The 21,241-nt window shown below is 38.4% G+C and overlaps 1 protein-coding gene across 4 annotated transcripts in view; it reads right to left on the bottom strand.

Annotated features, from left to right (window-relative positions):
- Nucleotides 1–21,241, bottom strand: part of PCNX2 (pecanex 2) — a 150,946-nt gene that overhangs the window by 41,316 nt on the left and 88,389 nt on the right. For all 4 annotated transcript variants that reach the window (XR_012055122.1, XM_072927114.1, XM_030268277.4 and 1 more), the window contains 2 exons: nucleotides 17,813–17,921; nucleotides 13,142–13,271 (listed from right to left, as the gene is read on the bottom strand). Coding sequence is in view for 3 of the 4 variants with exons in the window: in XM_072927114.1 (XP_072783215.1) it covers nucleotides 13,142–13,271; nucleotides 17,813–17,921 (239 nt within the window). In the remaining variant the exon portion in view is untranslated. The remainder of the gene's footprint in view (nucleotides 1–13,141; nucleotides 13,272–17,812; nucleotides 17,922–21,241) is intronic.

Genomic DNA, 21,241 nt, shown 5'->3' with positions numbered 1-21,241 from the left:
ATGGCACATTCCCTATTCAGTATTTTCACTGTAGCAGTGGAATATAAACAACACAAGAAAAATGATTACAAAAGAGAAAGCAACTAAAAAGGTAGATTGAATTGAGCTTTTATTACTAACTGTAACAAAAGACACTATTAAAGTCAGAAAATAAGGAATGAGTAAATCACCGTGGGTCAGCATGTGTTAAACAGAAGAGAATGATTGTTGTGGTGAGTCGGGATATTCAACACTGAGTCCAAAGCATCTCCCAAGCACCCCAGGGTCCTTGGGATAAAAGTAGAACTCTGGCTAATAAAAATGTTATAGTAAACAATTCCTCTGAAATAACACTCTGGCATGGGTATTATAAGGTATTATAAATCAGAACATTTAATTGAAAATATTGCCTCAAAAGCTTTGACCTCAGCCACTAGCCTTAACAGAAGACCTATCTATCAAATATGTAAATATGATCTCTCATTCCTTGGAAAATGAGATGAAAGCAAAACCAGAAAATGGCCCAAACAACAGCCAGCATAAGACCACGTGTGACAGTGGCAAGGGCCTCATCTGTTCGAAGGCCTGCAAGCACAGGGCAGAAGAGCCACAACACCACTTTCCCTGGCATGGGATCCAAGGGAGACACCCAGGTGCATCCCTCATGTGTCCTTAGTGGAACTGCAGTGAGACTGGCAGGGCTGTGTGGGACTGGCTGGGGTCTGGCTCCCGCTGTGGGGAGCACAGTGCCCAGAGGAGATTTTGAACAGGCTGGTGATTGTCCAGTCAACCCCTACAGCCCAAATTTAACTACTCACTGTGAAAACTGCAGACGTACCCCAAGGAAGACAGCACCAAAGAGGGATCACTTACAAGGGAGGTTTTCAAACAGCTTAAATAACACTGAAAAAGGATGGTGTAAAGATAATGCTGTCTTTGAAACACAGCAGAGACTCCGTAGCATTTCCAGGATTTTGTGTGTAAGTTCATGCTGAATCCAACTGGGAGAAGGATGCCACTGATGTCTTAGAAAGTCTTTTCATCCACTCCCCACAGCCTCCCCAAAAAAGTTGTGGACAACTGACCAACAGAAAAATTACACACAGGTTTCCATGTAGTAGACAAAAGAGGAACAGATTTGCTTTATTTCTACTTTCTACCAAAAGCAACTGATTTTCTTCCTTAAAAAGGCATGTTCTCTACTTTGCAAAAAGTATGATTGAGAAAATAAGAGTCTTAATTAAAATTATTTGCAATTAATATTAGTATATTATCTACATTAACATTTTATTGGAGGTATTTATCTTCCTGCTTCTGGTTGGCTCAGCTCATTGCAACTGCAATTATCATTTCCTATTCAACAGAAAATGGCACTGGGGGGAAGTGCCTTCTAAGCAGTTCAGAATATAAAGAAACATTTTACTTCAAAAAGGTTGTCAGAATTCTTTCACCCTGATATATATCCACCTGCATATGCACGAGTAAGCATAAACATTAGGTTATGGAATTCAATCAATTTTCTATTCTCAGCAGAGAAGCACTGCTGATTTCCAAATGCATATGTTTTAAGATTATGAGATGCTTTATTAACTTTCAGTGCCTCTGAAATCAGTGTGGTAGCGCAAGGTAAAAGTTAATACTATTCTTTACTCCTGTTTCTTACCATTTCTATTGTGGAGGCATATTGAGACCCATAAAATCAACCAATACGTCAGAAAATTCTAATTTCCTAATAAACAGGAATCTTTTTGCCCAGCATGCAGCTCTGGATCTATTTCTTCTCTCCCCCCCTCCCCCCCCCCCCTTATTTTTTCTTTTGACAGAAAGATGCATTAAACAAGCAGGGAAAATCACAAATGCTTTGGGACACTGCAATTCAGATGATGCAGCCTGATTAGGAAAAAAGGGAAGGAAGTAGAACGGCTCTCACAAATGAAAAAACCCAACCAAAACAAAACAAAACCAGGCTCCATTAAGGCTTTGTTTAAGCAGCTAAAACATGAGCTCTGGGACATGAGACAAGAATTTACCTTTTCAAACACAACTAGAACTCAAATCTTTATACAGCTATTACGAGGTATAATTTTATTTCATTTTTTTAAGACCGAGGGTAATATAGACAGTTTATAAAGCAAACTTCAGTGCTGAAATTCAGCTTAGTTGAATTGTATTGAATTCATCTTGTAATCAATTCTGGGTTTTAAAATTCTTCTACAATTATTAGTAACCAAAGCTGTGTTTGTATCTTCTTGAAAGCAATGGGAATTTGCATTGGATTAAACTATAATCCACTACACCTAACAAACCAGCAACATCTCTACTTCTCAACCAGGACCTCTCACTGTGAACTTCTGGGATTAGTAGGTGATTTGGGCTTTCCTCCAGTGGCCTCTTACTTTATATTTGGTTGTTACCACTCATCCAATGTGATAATTAGCTCAGTAATTGAATTTCTTCCTGAATTGCATTATTCTATGCAAACCAAGCAGAGTTCCTCCAGCAATTACCCTAGAGAAAAAGTGATTGTGTTGGACTGTCTTCAGCTGAGTCTTCAGCAATTTCAAAGTCAACATCCTGCTTAGTTCCTGAAATATCTATCTCATGCTCTTTTAATTTCCCATTTACATGGACACTGAGATAACCCACTAGTTTGTTTAGCACTGTTCATGTCATTAAAGTTATTGCTTCCTTTTGCAAAAAAAATTAGGTCACTTCCTATATTCTCTGTCCCAAACATACTGCCCGGAAAGATTTTCTTCTCCCACTTAGTTTCCCAATTTCCTTAGAAATACAGAAAAAAGGCTGAGGGGGATCAAGGAAATCTGGGGAATATATAGATTATATTAAGAATCAGGTAAATTGAGGAAAAGAAATAAATCATTGCTGATTTTATGGTGCTAAATAAATAATTATTTCCAGAAGATCAAAATGAAATTCCAGCTGTTCTATCTGCCCTGCTGCTGCTGAGTTTTCCCCCAAAACACAAATTGAAGATTTCCAGGATTCCTGCTGTGTAGAAGAGGATCTCTACTTTGAAAGAGAACAAAACAAAGAAAGGCAGTTTCCCTCTGGGAGATGCAGAGATGCCTTTCTAGGGTTGATCCAAAGTTTTTCTTTGTTTGTGTCCAATGAATTTTAATCAAGTCTTCGATGACATCTAACAGGCAAATTTAAAAGAGAGAAACTTAACTGTGCTGCAGCCCTATGATTATTCATGGGAATCTGGAAAAAAAATCGTCAGTATTTTCATGTGAATGCTTAATGCTGCTGGCTCTACAAACAAAGGCTTAGCATGGAAAAAAACCAGTAGCAGTTGTCTACAATGTGAGGCAGGAGGAGAACAGCATGGCAGAATAAGCAGGCACCCATCAATATTTGAAGGACACCAGAGGTAAAAACAACGGTATTAATTGGAAAGGGAAGGATACTGAAGTAGTTTTAAACCCGTTTCATCTAAAAGACAGAATTATTTCAGCGTGCTTTCAACAGCAAGGGCTGACAGCCCCTTCGTGTATGCCCCTGTCCAGGTTTTCTGGGCAGCCTTCCTGATCATGCACTCTGATTTTTATTTTTTATGCTTTCTTCTTTCTCTCCTTCCCAGACTGGGCCATTGTTTCATCTAACAACAATAAAGAGTGGCTTTGATTGCACACTAGGAAACCAGGGTGGGGTAAGGTATAAACAGTCCCAGTTGTTAAAGGCAGCACTGCTGAAGCGTCCTTCTAAAACATAGAAAAGTCTTATTATCAGTAACACTTCCTGTTCTTAGAGCTCCTTTACTTTCTTAAAAAGGTTTTTATAACTGATTTTGAGGCTTCTTGGGTTTGTTGGGGGTTTTTGTTTGGTTTTTTTAATGTTTGTGAGGTTTTTGCTGCTGTTTGTTTAAGTGGGTGTTAAAACCAGAGTCATCTGCTGAGATGACTCAGCATGTTTATTTGGCATATTCCAACACCTCTCAGGAAATTTCTGTATTTTTGATCTTGTACAACAAAGGGGATGAAAATGCGAGGTGTGAACTCGAGATCAAAAGCTGAGTGCCCAAACATAGGTTAAACAGTACTCCTTAGTGCTCTGACATTCAAAGGTTTAGCTGGAGAATTCACCTCTTATTGGTAAGCTGATTTAAGCATCTGTGTACTTTAAAATACCCACTAATGCTTTACTAAAATGCCATCAATATTCCTGCTTTTGTCTTATTTAATTTCTTTCTCCTTGTCTAAGTGTGCTTTTTCTGTTAAAAGACATTTAATTACTGTCTTCAGATTATTTTTTACTACACAATAGAAGAAGCTTTATAAGTGAAATGATTATGCAACTGTACAGAGGATTTTTGTTGTGTACTCTTGAGGATGTAAAAAAGGTCAGGATCCTGATGTTCCTCTAAGGATGGAAGCTGCTTCACAGTTGGACCTGGCTGTCTGCAGCTGAAAGAAATGCTTTTAATTTAAAAGCAAATGTGCTAATGACATTACACAAAAACAGGTATCTGAAATAGTACATATGAGTGTTATTCTTCTGTTGTTCCCATCACGAGCCAACACAAGCATTATAAGAAAGGTACTACACTGAGCCCAGCCCTAGGCAAAAAACTCCATGGGACTGATTCACTTGGGCTCTGCAAGGTCTAAGAGTGCAGCAGCAAAAGCCTGAGAAACTGCAAGGAGCTGGAGAGTAGAAAGGAGGTGATGAGAAATATCCTGGCGAAGTTTTCACCAGAGAGAGTGAGAACAGATGGGGCTGAAAAAAAAACAAGACCAAAACAAATGTTGGGAGCTGCTTCAGCAAATGAGGCCAAGATGTTTTTCTCCTTTACTCCAGACAAAGAGAGAAACATTGTTTAAACATCATAAAAGGAGGAAAGGATAACAAGGTATTTCAGAATTCATTCTTGACATTTTTTACTGCGGATAAAGTGTTTTCATACTTTTTCAGTGTGCAATATTAAAATAGCATATACTTAAGATATTTTAATTGTCACTTTCAGATTCAATGTGACTGCTTAATAGTAAAATTAGAAGGAAGAGATGGCAAGAAAATATGAGGAAATACAAGACTAAGACAAAGATTGGTCTTCCAAAGAAAGCCTGTATCAGAAATACTAGTTTAGTTCACTACAGGGTTTTCCTTATCCATATTTCTCACCAAAAGATGAAAGGAGGCAAAACAGAAGTTAACCAAGCCATTCCAGTGGTGCAAACATGCAAATGCAGCATCAGTGACACTACAATGAAGAACAACAAAAATCTTACTGCTACTTGCAGTTGTACAAAATCCAATCTAAAAGAGGGATAACTTTTAATACCTCTGGGTTTTTTTTTACTGCAAGAACTGTTGAGAATGTTAATAATTTACAGCATTCATCTTGGTATCCTCTACAGTACTCTTCAGACTGAAAACATCTCTGATATTTTGAGAGCAAACACTGCTAGTCAAAGGACTTTAAAAGAAAAAAAAAAAATTCCACTAGCTTTCATCCATTTAACTAGCACAAAGTTTCAGAGGCAATTCTCAGTGGCAATGGTGACACAATTCTGCATTTTGCACTATCTCAGAAAGAAGAGATGCTTTGCATTTTGCTCTTACATGCCCCAAGGCAACCTGGGTCCAGCACATACCTTTGTATATCAGGAGACAACAAAGACCCAAGCATGCTGCAGCATGAACTGCTCCCTGCCACTGCCTGTGCACAATTTATCACCTCGATTAGAATGCTTACACTTGCTGAACATCTATCTCCTCCTGGATCTCAGCTTTACCAGTTTTCACATTTTGACCAAAGTGGCTTGAATGAGCATTTCCTTGAATGTAAGTTTTAGGTTTAGTACCCCGAACCTCAGCTTGCCCCTAAATGTTTGATGCAATTAAATCCAGCACAGGACGTGATCTACATTATCCAAGTGAATGGATGAACACTCGCTGTGAACACTTATTCTTATGGAAATTCAGACAACCCATTTCAAGGGGTTTCAAAATATTCAACATGACAGAAATTTCATGAGTTAACTCAATCTCATTAGATTTACATAATTTGGAAGCTAATGATTAGATGAACAGCATTATAAATCTTTAGTGCCACTGTATAGCCACTTAAAACATTAAGTGTCTAATGTACACCCTTAAAACATTACATGGGCCTCATTTCTGATGGGAGTCCATTATTGTCTGTTACATCCTTTTGCTGCCTTCCTTTCCAAATATATATTTAAAAGCCCTCCTCTATCATGCTCATGATTTCTTCTCCTTCTTAGGTCTGAGTTCCTGCTTACCCAAGTCTGTTGGGTTACCTCCTCAGATTTTTCATTGCATGCCTTTTCCTTTCTGCCCACCCACCCTTTTCCCTTTCTATTTATGCCACATGGTTTAGATCTCTACTTGTGCTCCTCCTAATCTCAGCATGCATTCCCTTTCTGATGTCTCCCTTCTGTCTTTACTCTGTCCTCTTAGAATGATTCAGTGAACTGGAGTTGTGACTGCATCTTTAACTCGGTAGGGAACTACAGAGCACTGAATCAGAATACATTCCCAATTAATTATCACACATATGGCTCCTATTCAATTAGCCTCAATTTGTTTTATTGACTGCCAGGGGCAAAAATTTGAGAAAAAGAGATGTTACCAGTTAAAGAGAGACTGCCAAACAGTTACACTACATCTTTGAATTTTGTATAGCCTCCCTTGAGTGTGAAACTCCAGGCAACTCAGAAAACACTTATTTTAATATCAAACCTACTTGATTAAAGGTGCCTGGTTTTCCTTGCCCATCCTTTCTCACCTTTCCCAGCTAGGTGTGACTCCCCACATGGAGTCAAGCGATGAGGTGAGGACTGGGTTGGAGAGGAGGTGTGCACAGCTCCATGCTTCTGCAGGTAGCCAGAGGGGCACACAAGGTCACTTGCTCTAGGGGAGATCACAGCCCAAGACACTGAAGGAAAGGGAGTTTCTAGCAGGGCTTCTTTTAGCTTGGGGCTGTACCTGAAGCAACACTCCCCCATACCTGAATGCTGTGGGCTTTGTCACTCCTCAAAGCTCTGCACTGAAGGGAATGAAAGACTCCCAAACCAGGCAAGTGTTGGAGGTACAGGTCTGTGGGCAGTACCGGTGGTGTGCAAGACAGAGAGTGGTTACACACTACAGCAGGGAGCAGACAGGGAAGGGTCTGGAGAAGACAGTCAGATGAATAAGTCTAATGAGTAACATGTAATTTCAGAGAGCTCATGAAGAACTAAGGCTGAAGTACACACAAAGATGTTCTTTGTTCTTCAAACGTTTTGGTTTTCTCTATTCTCACCCCAGTGCCAGAACCATGGCCACAAATGTCCCTGGAGAACAGGGCATAACTTCCCAAAGACCAATTTATACTCCTTGTTTAAAGAAAGGACAATGTTTTTCAAAAAAAAAAATAAAAAAAAATTGGGAAATCTGCCAACCTGAAGAGAAGAAAAACAAAAGAAAAATTGCAGCAGTTTGCTAATATTTCAGCTTTTGCACCGCTGCCAGCCAGGGACTGGCACTTAAACCTGCATCAATGCTATACTCAAGGATACCAAGTCAGGCCTAAGCATCCCTCAGTATAGGCTGTAGTATTCCAATACAAACTGAGGATCTCACAGAACTAAGCACCTTTGAAATTTCCAGAAAGACAAATTCACCAAATTCTACATGCTTTGTAAATTGGATTGGTAAGCCTTTCTGATTTGGAGGCAACACCCCAAAAATTAAAGCCAAAAACTGTTCATTCATTGGTCCTATTTGTTTTGACTTGTAAGTCCCATGCACTAACAAGCACTCATTTCAGGTTTATCTGCACACTGATACTTATTTATACTATTTTGAAGAGTTCTAAATTAACTCAACCCTCAATAAAAGCCTGAAGGAGCCTGAGACCAGCTCAGTGAAGATCTCTCTTAGAAGAACCACAGTCACCAAAGGGACCAGCATTCATCAGTGAGTAATAGCTGTGAACAAAGGCACTAGTACCTCAGTTCATTTTATAGCAAACAGAAATACAGTGCTTCTTTCTGGTCAGTTCATAAAGACAGTACAGAAATAGAGGCAGCCAGACAGAAACACAAAAATTTGCAGGGATATCAATAATTGCAATGAACAGTAAAACAAGGCTACAATGCATCTTTCAGACCAGGTAGCTGGAAATATTCAAGAAAGTTTGAGCTCTAAGTAAGTTTGAACCCTTAAGTAGGGCAGTGACAGTAGTTAGAACATAACATATGAGATGATATTTGACAAAATAAGGAAAACACTATGTCCTGTCAATTAGGGGAAGAAAAATGCTGAAGTTATGCTATTCACTATAAATCAAAGTCCAAACCATTACTGAGCTATAAACATCTGCTGCAGTTGTTCCTTTGTAAACATCACTACTATGGAGGTCTAAAAACATGTGACAATCAAACAAGACAGCAAGAAAAAGACTAAGAAAAAAAAGAAATCCAGTCTTAAAAAGAACAGCTTGAAAGGTCTGAGTGTGCAGATCCCAAACAAGGCCCATGGACAGTTACGGGTGAATGACATTTTGTGTTTGGAGCAGGGGTTTTAACAGCTGTAACAGATGAGCAGGCTCACAGGGAAACCAGAGGCACCAGCATGTGTTAAAAATAAGCATTTGGAAGTGGAAGGGCTGTTATTTTATGGGCAAAAAGGGAGGGAGCAGACAGGTACTTTTCACAGCTCCTTTTCTCACACATGTGCATAATGTGGGGTCAACCAGAATTACGTGTACACTGGGAAAACTCTTCCCATTCCACCTGCAGGCTGTGTGATGGGCCCGTCAAGTGAGCTGGCAGGAAAAAAAGAAGAAAAAGCCATCTGCACTACATCTGAAGCAGGGCAGGTTTTCCTTGCCCTCCATTCCCATCTCTATTAACCCTACAGGTGGTTATTTTCCAGACCACAATGACTGGAACAATAACACAGTGGTACACTTTTTAAAAAGATGTGAGGAAAGAAAGGCTTGCTCACACAGTCCCAAACACAGAGAGGCATCCTGCAATGCCAGTCTGAGATAACTGGCAATTTAATCACAGCCTCTTTAGAGACACCTAATTAATTCAGTTATACCGCACTATAATTCATTCAAGGCGCTTCAAAGCAAATGCAAGCTGTGCCTTACCCCAAAATAGGCACTGAACCAGAAGAGTAGAAACAGGAAGGTACAGGAGAGACAAGCAGCTTGTAAACAGTGAAATCTCCAGATTCCCGGTGGCAGTTTGCTGTTTGTGGGGACAAGTCACAGCTGCAGCAGAGAACAAACAGGCTGTTCCACGTGATCCAGCTGTTAGACCCACTGGGGAATAAAAGTAAACTTCCTACTCTGTTCTGTCATTGTCATATCCAAGATACAAAGAAAGATAAGAGGAAGGGAGGAGAAGGACAGAGTCAGGCACAGCATGACAAAGTATTCGAGAAAAAAAAGCAAAAGCAGAGGAATTGAACAATAGAGTTTGGACAAACACTTTATGCTTTAAAGTGCCTGTACATTAAATAAGATTTACTGCTATTTCCTTTTCTCTCTCTGACATCTACAGCCTAATCATTCCAACAGCTGTGAAAATAGGGACTAAAAGAGCAGTCTTCAAACTGGGAAGTGGGACCTAGGCCAATGGCTGGACAAAACCAGTGTCACAGCAAATTTTCCTTTGTTAAAAAAAAAAATCCAAAAATAACAGAGAGAGAGAGAGAGAGAGAGAGAGAGAGAGAAATTCTCATAGTTGAACTCCCACAAGGTAACCAGCTTATGAGCAGCAGCCCAGCTTCTAATTTTACACCTCTCTCTTTTCAACAACAAAGGCAGCAAAAGCTGCAAAACTGTGATTGCAAGAGTTCTTCTTTCTCATTAACTTTCCTTAATGCCTTATTTTTTCTTCTTAGTCACCCTTCCTTTTTCCCTCTGAAGGATCCCTGACCTCAGTGATGTATTGGTGTAGTAGACTCTGCCTGCAGTGAGTACCAAAGGGCACACTAAAAACAAACAGCATCTGCTGACTGCAGGGAAGAACACCCATGCTCTGCACACACACCACAAGAGCCCAAACAGGCACAGCATGAGTCCTGAATTTTGAAGAGCCTGTTAGGAATTTCACAGTTTGCTTACTAGCAAAATGAATCACTTTTTCTTTTTTTTACCCACTTGAGTCCTTCAGCTCCTTGAAAAAACAAACATCATTTTAATTCTCCAAGACTTTCAGCTCCAGTTTGAATCACCTAGAATAGAAGAAGCTCAGTCAAAGAAACCTGAGGATTCAAACTCCTCTTTAGCCAACAGATAAAGTGGGACTAAGAGAAACCTGGAAACACAAGATAACATATGTGTGCACTCAGAAAACACCAGGCAGGGACAACCAAACCAACACTTTAAGGAACAGATGGATCAGTTGCTCAGCACTCACACTACTGGCCTAGTAGCCCTGTTCTATTAATAAACATGGTACTCTGTACTTGCTAAAGTTCAAAGTTTCAACTTCGGATTCACTCCACCAAAAATGAACTGGATTTTTTTTTGTCCTCATCTAACTTCAGGCTGTTGGCCCAAACAAGATGCAAAAAAATTTCTTCCTTAAGTGAAACAGCAATGAAGTTTGCTTGACAACAGAAAAGTGTGCAAATACTGATTACAATCAGTACAGAAATAACAATCTAAGAAAGCAATCTAATTTATGACTTGAAAGAAAAACAATTTTGATACTTAGACTGCTTGTCAAAGTTGATTTCAGTTATTCCAATTAAGAAATTAAATTATTTTTAAAAATAACCCTGGAGCTGACAATATCTAACTTAATGTAAGTGTAAATGAATTATTTATAGCTAATATAAGAATGAGAATTTAATGTAGTCATCAATACAGCAAGAAAATGTTTGAAAACGAGTATGTGAAGCAGGCAGTAAAAAAAAGCTATATAAAATACATTGAAGGTAGCTTTCCCCTCGGCAAATTTCCTGTCAACAAGCAGTGAGTATGGAAACAGAAAAAAAAAAAAAAAAAAAAATCTCCAAGAGTTTCTGCTTTGTATGAACTCAGACAACGCTGCAGTGAGGCTGTGACTTTCCAGAAATACCCTGAGCTGGGGAAACTGTCAGTGCACTCCAAAAAAGAAATCTGTACAGCGACTTCCCCATGTGTTTGTTCTGTTTTGTCTTATATAACCTTAAAATTCAGTGCACAACTGGCTGTATGAACTGCAGCCCAAAGACAGCAGATGTGCAAGAGCCAGAACTACTTTCCATTCTAGATCAAGTTCCCAATCCTATCTAACTCCACAGCTCAAAATGAAAGCAACTATGCTACCCCTTGAAATGTTTACATGTTGAAAGGGCAAAATTCAAAGCAATAAGGCAGGGTGCATTCAGTTCATTCAATTATTTGAAGTATTTGATAGAAAATCTCCTTATTCTTAATACTAAATTTCTCCCCTACATTGTCTTTTTCTGTTTTTTTCACAGTGTCTTTTCAATAAACCAGGAATTTTTCTGTCCAACTCTCACTCATTCTGGTTAGTTCCTCATGTGAAATGGAAGTAAGGCAAAGGAGAATCAGAAGTATTAGAGACAAAACGAATACAAATTTAGGAATCATTCCATGTACATATTCTGAGATGCCACAGGTTCAGGAAAAGATTATTTCCCTTCAATGACAAACCTGAACCTTCTACAAGGCTGTTTTCTACTTCTGAAAGGTTTTCAAGAGGCAAGGTTATGGTATTTGTTTTAAGTGAGGTCATAGAAGATACAGTAGAATTTCTAACAAGCAGAAAAGCACAATTTTTTTTACAAAGAATAATGTATGCCTTCTTGTTGAAAACAAAGTTGTAGTTGCTGCTTATTCTGAAAGGACAAATGGTGATGGATTAAAGTATTAAAAGGGTTTGGTTTTCTTCACTTGAGGTTTTATAGTTCATGTATAATTACCTTGCTTTGCAAAACTATTAGCATCAAGTTCTTCCCTTAGTGGGAATCACAGATGGTCACTACTGATGAAAACAAGTCACACACATACCCTTGTTAAAGTATTGAGTATCAACCATTTTTACATACTTCCTGGGAATATCCCCTGTTCATTTTCAATCAAAATATTAGACAAACCAAAAGCAAATATAAATGACTCCCTCTATTTCCCTTGACTATAACCTAAAGGCTTGACACTAACCTAACTATATGGCAGTGTTGTGCCTTCAACAGAGGTTGGCTCTCTAACTGGTACCTAGAAAGGGAACTGCATGCCTTCAAAATGCTCTGATGAAGTAAAATGTAGAAAATGTTAAAATCCGCACTTCCTACTTAATATTGTTCAAGGTTTCCATTAAAAAATGTATAGCTGTCTGTGGGATTAGTGGTAGCTTCCTGCCTTCCCATACCTGCCCTCCACTTCACTCCCTTGAAAGAATTAAACTGCTGACCCAGTAAAAAAGAAGTGAGAGAGAATTTTGTTAATATCTAGCTCAAGTGTACAAAACTCAGTTCCCCTAAAAGGTTTCCACAAATCTCATCACATTCAGAAATGAATACAAAGCTTCTTTATATAACTTAGCTTTGTCTGACTAATTTCGTTATAGATGAGTACATATTCACTTACAGACACAAGTCAAAATGCAAGACAAGAAAACTCTTCAAACTAAGATATACCAGCAGCACCAGTGCAAGAGTTGTGCTAAGTGTGTGGCCCTTCTCACTGGTGAGAAAGAAAAATGCAATTTTCCCTTTCTATCACAGTTCTGCAGCTGCAGAGTTACCTGCTGCATCCCAGAGGGTAGCATTTAATCAGCCTAGTTAGTATAAAATGTATTTATGCAGTCTGACTGCTAATGCCAAAGGCTTCACAGATTTATTTGCTAGCACTAGCTAGCAAGACAAAAAAGGCTGACAACTGGGACTTTTACTGCTTTTTTCTTTTTCACAGCTTCGTTACTGTGTGTCTGTACAACAAATGCAACATGACACCTCATCTGCAACATACTGATAATTGCTTAAATACATTTTCAGCAATAGCCAAATAACCATGGGAAAGTAAAACACCAGAAACAAGATTCAAAGATTAACCTCTATGCCCTAATTTAAGGATTACCTTTGGAAACAAAAAATACCACCAGAAATGAAACTAATGAGAGCAAAACCTTCACAAATAACAAAGGCAGAAATTTGTGAATAGTCTTACTTGTAGTTTTTCTCCCAGAACTTGATTGGTCGTGCATACGATGCGATGAAGATGACACTACCCAGAAAAGGACTGAGTGGTGTAGAAAAGACTGAAGCAGCCAGAGTTTGAAAAAAAAGCATAGCAGAGTCTGAGAACTGCAAGTTAAGGTAACATGGAAAGGGAGGAAGGCAGGCAGTGTCAAATCAGCCATTACCAGCACATAGTAGGTAATGCTACAGTTCAATGCTACAGTTTTACTACTGGGGTGACCCTGTCTAACCTCTGCCCAAGGACAGGTGCTAGGCATAGGCAGTGCAGCAAACAGCCTTTTCCAGCTACCTAAGCTACCTTCTGTAACATTAAAGTGCCTTTCCAGAGTCTGACACAGAGTTTAAAACACACACGAGGGAAAAACTAATCTCTTGGAAATTATTTGTTCTCCACACTGGAGCCTTGCTTTCACTGTGTCAAGTGTTCTGCTTGTTTTAGAGTGATCTGGTAGGTGGAGAAACTATGCCTCTATACTCCAACCTGCTGGTTCAAAGTCGTTTCACACTGATACTTACTGAGAATTTCCTATTCCACATTTGTCGAAAGCTAAAAAATGATCAGCATTTCATACTTTTTGAAATATGTGAGAAATGAGAATGTGAGGACAGAGGAATAGTACGTAACACATAAATATCATAACAAATGCCTGAATCCATAGTTTATTTCAAATGTAAAGTCATATTTCAGGCTGCTGGAAAGCAAGTTAGGAGATACATAAAGATATTGAAAAAGATGCAAGTTAAAAGGAACATAAATAAATCCTAGCAAATAAAATGTTACGTTTAAACTCTTCATTAATTCATACCACATCCATGAAATTTAAGGAAAAATACTTTTAAACTGGCATAAGACACCAGTTGTCATTCCTTACACCTCTCTTAGGAGGGAGATGCAAAGTAAAGAAGCCATGAACTAAGGAACCACTACCAATTGACAGTGATCAAGCACATCTCAAACTAAATTTCAGTCAAAAACCAATAAAGTCACCCAATAACCAGAGTCTTTTAGCTTACCCTCTTATAGCAATATACTGTACATGTGTCCCACAATCCCTGAGACATCACAAAAACCCCATTTTAACAAAAGTAGCATCATTCTTGGTACAGTATTTCCACAGAACTGCTAGCTAGCCATGCTTTCAAAGCCATTTGCAAAATCTAGAAACAAATATTTGCCAAAAGACACCTTTCAAATCTCTCAACCTTTCTAAAAGACAGTGGTCTGGAATGGTGTCTTTGTGCATTAGAGAGATTGAAAAATTAGCTGCCCTGAGAGTCTAAAGTTTAAAAAAGTGACACAGAGCAGAAAGCAAGTGCATCAAAAAAGTTGAACTGTCACATTACAGTGCAGTCATAACCAAGCACTGGCTGTGAAAGATTAACAAGTATTTACAAGTGTCAGATAAGGGAAGGAGGCATAGGAGCTGAAGAGAGGAAGAGAGAACAAAGAGGACAGATAAGGGCAGCAAACCAAATTTTTTAAAGTTGGTACTAATATAATGATTGATTAAAAAATTGCCACCATCTTGAGCTACATTTTGCACACCTTTGTGAACTGTTTGTATCTTAGACATAACCAGTAGCAACAGGGTTTTTTTTTTCTCAGAATACATAATGCTCTACTAAATGGACAGAAGACACTCCCCATTTGATTTATGAAAAGTGATTTTAACTGTTTCATATCTGTAAGTCTGTCATGAGACCAAGTGACAGCATCTGACTGTCTTACATATATCTAACATGTGCAGTGGGCAACTATCTGTCACAGGGGTATTTTTATTTGAGGATATCAAATTTGTCTGTATTAGATCATTATTTATTTACTTTAAATACCAATGCTTTAGCTATGTCTAAGTAAAAAAGAAGTATCAAAAACTTACAGGCATACTTTCTTTCACTGACTTTAACCTGACCCAAGCCAGGATTCCTGTGTACCATCTTTGTTAGGCTACATTATCTAGAAGCAGAACTTGTTTCTTTGTGAATAATGGATTTTTTTTTTTCTGACATGGCCAAAATCAAATTTTGAGAACATAAACCTCAAAGCTAAAAACTCTTCGGCATTAAATAAAACATTATCTTTGAGGATTAATTTTTGCAATTTAAAAATCTGTTTCAATTCAAACCAGCTTCAAAACAAGTAAGTGAAAGACTGACATTTTGAAAATCCTCCATCTCCTTCTTTTAACACAAAATTACACAGTAAGGCCAGCTCCAAATCCTCTGTTTCTCAAAACTCACATTTTTACTTGCAATTACTACAAGTGCCTTCCAGGCACAGAACCACTTAGAGGATGGGAAAATTGACTGTCACAGGGCTCTGTTTTCTGATATTAGAGCTGTAACTTTGAAACAGCCACAGCAGAAACTCTCCTAAAAAGGATAATCTCAACTACAAACTTTTTTTTTTTTTCTCTCAAATTTCACTGTTCCTTTTTTAGGTAAACTCTGCCTTTGAACCATGAACTACACTGACTTTCTCAGTGTGCTGATATTTATAAATACATAACCTCATTTTACCCACTTAAATGCTTGAAGTGAAGTTGTAGATCTATCCTCAAATCTGAAGCCTATTCCTGTTCCTGGTCTTCTAGGATTAAGAGGAACTTTGAAGGGTCACCTAGTCCACCTAGCAGCCACAAACAAGATCAGTTAAACCTGTATGACTTCTTATAAACAGTCACCTAAAATCCTGAAGATTTCTAATGGTGGAGACTCTACAACCACAACCAAGTACTCCACACATGTTGCCCTTCATGCCCTGCATGCTGCACCCAAAGGCATTAAAGCATGCTCAGCTACTCATATCACTGAGCTCTGCAGCAAAAGTTCACCCAGGCTCTTTGAAATTTAAAAGTTTACATCCTGTTTGCAGAACTGATTGAAGCAATTAAGAGCCACAAATAATTAACTCTGTAAAGAAATGGCAGGTTTAGTACCTCTGTAAACTGCAACATGCATTCATCATTACTGTTTGCAGGGTTATGATAACAACAAATAAAATTACTGTGCAAAGAGGCAGAGTTATTGCTGTTGTGGGAATATTAACTTCAGCATTTAACCAATATCTTAATTGCAGCACTGCCTTAGAAGACAGATTTGCATTTACAAAGCATACTATAAATATAAATAATAAAAAGCTAGGCAAGATCACTTTAGCAATAACTCTGTAAACAAACAAAACTCTGGTTTAACTACTTTCCATTTTGCAAAATTTAATTGGTAATTTTATCAAGAGCAAAGTTACCACTGCAGAAAATATTTGTTACCAATGGGAAACTTGTTGAGATATAATCTTAGATCTTAAATGTTTTGCTAAATAAATTCATATATACTTCCCCAACAGAAATGAAAATAATTTTTTGTTGTGAAATTCTGGAAGGATTTGCTATGAATAACCTAAAACTCTTAGGACAGTTCACTGCTTTTATAATGCTTTCCTTCTATAAGGAGACAATTTAAAACTTTCCCTCTGGGAGTTATTCTGTGTGCACTTCCCTCTCCCTGAGGCTTCCATTTATTCTTCCCATCTAGATATATAAGCATTGTTACTCAACATTGCTTATGTTTCACAGCAAAGAGCAGACGGAAGAAATCGCTCAAGGGGAAAAAACCCCAACCCTGTGGGGTGAAAGGGACAAAGACTTAAGTGTGTACATCTAACAAACACTACAAAGTGAACTCGTCGGGAGGTCTGAACTAGAACCACTTTGTCAACTCTTCTTCCACAACTTTAGTTAGCAGGGAAGGAAGAAATTAAAAGTATCTGGTAACGCCTTAGACATCAATATAGTTAAATTTGTCCAGTTAAAATGTTTTTTGGTTTGGTTTTTTTAGTTTTTGGGTTTTTTTGGTTTTTTTTGTTTTTTTTTTTTCTGTATTCAATCAAGTATCTAACTGAATTTGAATCCAAATTGAGTAATTTTTGTTCTAAAAATTCAATATATGGTTTTTAACCCTTCAGGACAGGTCATTTGGAGGTCATTGAACTCTGTGTTTTACTCCCCATATCCACAAACCTGTAGACAGCCCTGGAATAGGCACCCAACAGACTGCTCCTAAGGACTGCTTTGGTGCTGACAAACATATATTGTTATTCAAAAAACAGAGTGGAAAGCTTAAAAAGAAGAATATTCCTCAGCACCCCAGTGAAAAAAATTTACATTAAAATGTAAAAATCTAGCTGCTTCTAAAATTGAAAAAAAAATCAGGACAGTTGCAGCAGAAATTGGCTCGCTGAAATGAATTTATATCTGACATAGCAACTAGAAACAAGTGAGAAAGAAACTAATATTTGAGAGCTCAGTCAGCCATAAGCCCTGCAATATGTCTGTCACAACATTTCTTTCTGGATGCATCAAAACTCAGTGCTGAGGACTGGGGAAGTAAGTAATCTGCAGAATGTGGCTGGGTGGGAATAAACACACCAGGTTGAATCAGAGTTCAGTTTCCCAATTTCAGATCCTATGCAGCCAAAAAAAAAAAAAAAAGAAAACTGCTTTTCTCAGAAGATGATCCAAGATTTTCAAATTTCAAAGTAAATTACCTAAGAATTTCAAATATCATTGAAACACTGTAAATAAATTGCATATATGAAGAGGAACTTAAGAATAAAGAAAAACAGATTTGTAAAGGATATGAGGTATTGCAAAGAGCTGAGCGAAAACATGGAACGATGACCCCCAGGCAATCTGCCAGGGAGCAATGTAAGTCATGATGAACTGCAACTTCTGAAGTAGGTCCCATAGCTGAAAAAAAAAAAAAAAGGAAAAAAAGAAGAACATTGTCACTTTTTAGGCACTGAGATAATTTCAAAACTAGTATCTCAAAGAGACACTTAAAAACTGTGCCCTGGAATAAACATGAGATAAATTATATTGTATTATTAGCTTTCATAGGTATTAAGGTCTTACTTCAGTAATGCACTAGAGTATATTCTTCATTTGAAATTTGAACTTGCAATGAGGTACATTTTTGACCACCATATTGAGGTAGTTCCCAGATTACCTTTCAGAAGTGTGTCTGCTCTAATTAGAAAGTGGGAGAACAGGTTCTGATATTCACTGACTATATACGACCACATATGAGACAGTTACAGGAGCGGAGTCTGCAGGAGAAATTGGATAACGTTCAATGTGTGACATGTGGCTGTGCACATGGAAATCAGACTTACTTCTCAAGAACACAGCATTACCATTTTTTGACTCAATGGGAGAAGCTATCATGATGCAAGCATATGCATGGCATTAATAATGAGTTGTAGCTGCATTTTTAAGACTATTGTATCATAAAAACATTGTATAAATATAAGCTTTTATTGTTGTGCAGTACAAACTGAAAACCACAACAAATTTACTTTTGCTTCTTGTAAAATATGCTTGGTGCTGCAACTAGCAGTTTCTGATTGAAGAATGATGTGTACTTTTTCCCTGGAATACATTTTTCCCCCTTGTCATTTCTCTTGGCACCAGGCCAAAACAGATCTTATGTCTCATCTATTGCAGAGTGGGTTCCTGACAAACTGTCAGGAAAGATTTGGCCATCAATAGACATTAGTGCTCAACATACAGAGAAGTTGACAGTGAAACAGGAGTATATGCAATATTTCATGCTCATAAAGCAAATATATGTTGAATTTCTTAGAGTAATTTTTTTCTGGGTTAGTGAAAAAAAAGACTTTGCCAACATCCTGAAAGACCCTGAGAGTGTATCAACACTTGTATATTAAAATGCTTCCAGGCAATGTTCTCAAGCATTGGTATTGTGCATATTTTTAAACTGTTAGAAAGGCATCTGGGAAGGTTCTGGTCTGGCCCAGCTAACACTCTTGCAAACAATCTCCAGGAAACCTTTTGAACAAAAACCCTCCATGGTTGATTTCCAGGTGGCCATTCCATACTTGCACCTTGCACACAGACTGGGAGAGCTCATCAGCCCAGACACAAGCCCCCCCATGGCAGCTGGCCTTGGGACAGAGTACGGTTCTGGGCACACGTCATGTAGGAGCATGTTGGCAGTCAGAGAGGACACAACTTCTCTGGCCAGCTCCTTTCACTCCTCCTGAAGTGACCAACCCCAAAGTCCCACTTGGCCACCTGTACATGCATTGGCAATGCACTTACAGGATGTTTCACTGAGCTTCTCCATAGACTGTAGTAAATAATTGCATATCAAGTGTGAGGGAAGTCAGAATCACTTGTAGCATTGACCTGTTTTGGTCTTGGTGCTACAAAACCATCGAACAGCAGCTGCTACCTCGGTATAACCAGTGTCACCCTAGCTCCAGTTACAACTAATAAACCTTCCAGGTGAGATACAAGCAGTGATTCACCCAGTTTCTTTGGTTTGGCATGGCTCAAATTAAGAGCAATACACCAAGTATAGATTACACTTACTTTGCACAGATATACTATTTAAAACCACCAAAGCCCTGATAAAAAGAAGCTGTTACAATCCCCTCAATGGTTACTCCTACTTAGATTGAGAAATTCGTGAGAAATTCGTATCTCACTAACTTTGTTTTCTGTCAAAAATACTACACATAACTTGCAGACTGCACCATTAAAGTAGGCAAGTAAAACTGAACTGAAACTCAAATGGACGATTATTTATTTTATTCTTATTTAGCAGGTTGTGGGGTTGCTTTGTTTCGCTTCATTTTTATTTATCTCAAACATCACAATTAACACCTGGAAGAAAAATTTTATCTGCAAAAAGATTTAAGTGAAGGGCTGGAAAAATCTGATGACTTACATTTGAAACTTCAAAAATTTAAAATGGCAGCACAACCCAGCAAAGTTCTGCCAGATACAGATTGACATCACAGAGTCATAAATCACCCTAGCTGTGCTCAAAGCGCAGAATTCATCAAAAGGTTTTCAAATCTCAAATAAGCAACTCAGGTTTTGCATTTACTAGGAAACCAAATCGAGGAGGACACCCTTCTGGCTCCTTGTTCCAATATATAATTTTTAGTTGTTCTTTAATACTTACACCTTGCAAAACTTGGCCCATGGAGCCCAGGTTCCCTGTTGCATCTAACAAGTCCTACTGCTTCTGCATGAACTTGCTGCTGCTTCTTCCAGCACTTTCCTCTCGGCTAACACTTCACAAGACAAGCAAAGGAGCTCATTTCCATTCACGAGAACATGAAGCAAGAATGCTTTAGTGAACCTCTCTTGGTTTTTGAAAGCCTTACAACACTGCACTTAAAAGCCTGGAGATGTGTGATTTTCAGGCTACTGCTTTCATTAAGAGTTGTCAAATGCCTCTATTACCTCTTAAATCCCTGCTTCCAGGGCCTGTTCTGCAAAATGCCTTCAGGGTAATATGCCATTAGCATTTTACATCTCGAACTATAATTGCTAAAGGTGATGTCATCTACCAACTACAACACTGAGATTTAGGAAAGGAGGACTTGGCTTTACATTTTCTCTTTTTCGTTTTGCTAAAATGATCTGAGAAACTGTTTCTCCTCATCAGTTTAATCCAATTTGCAATATGCTTCCTCCTATATCTGATAGGGGAAGTCAGAGCTTTTCTTACAGAAAGAAACTGAAGCTGCTAAAATTGCCTTTATAAATAGGAGAGGCTGAGCTATTCTCTTATTTCAACTACAACCAGCTGCATTTCAATCTTCAGTAATCTGAAGACATGAGCTAAAGAGGAAAACCTTCATCTCTTTTAAATTGTCAGAAACAAAACAGAATTAATTAGAAAGAGAGAGAAAAGGCAAAGCCCATCTGGAGCTGAATCTGTTGAGGAAAGTAAAAGCAACAGAAAGGACTTCTACAGGTGTAGAAGCAACACACAAACTGGAAAAATCCCATGGATCTGCTGATGGATGGGGCAGGGAACCTGGTGACAAAGGGCACGGGGAAGGCAGAAGTACTCAGTGCCTTCCTTAGCTTGGTCTTTACTAGCAATCCTTCAAGCCAGAGGCCCCTAAGAGCTGTGAGGAAGCATGGAGAAACTGGGACAACCTACATAGCGAAGGATTAGTTAAGGGCACATTAAACCAAACTAAAAAAAACACACTTCCATGGGACCTGATGGGACACTTCAGCCC

This window comes from Taeniopygia guttata, chromosome 3 (genome assembly GCF_048771995.1).
Source record: "Taeniopygia guttata chromosome 3, bTaeGut7.mat, whole genome shotgun sequence".
Lineage (NCBI taxonomy): Eukaryota > Metazoa > Chordata > Aves > Passeriformes > Estrildidae > Taeniopygia > Taeniopygia guttata.
The sequence above is the reverse complement of the archived record's forward strand: the minus strand, read 5'-3'. Positions and strand labels throughout refer to the sequence as shown.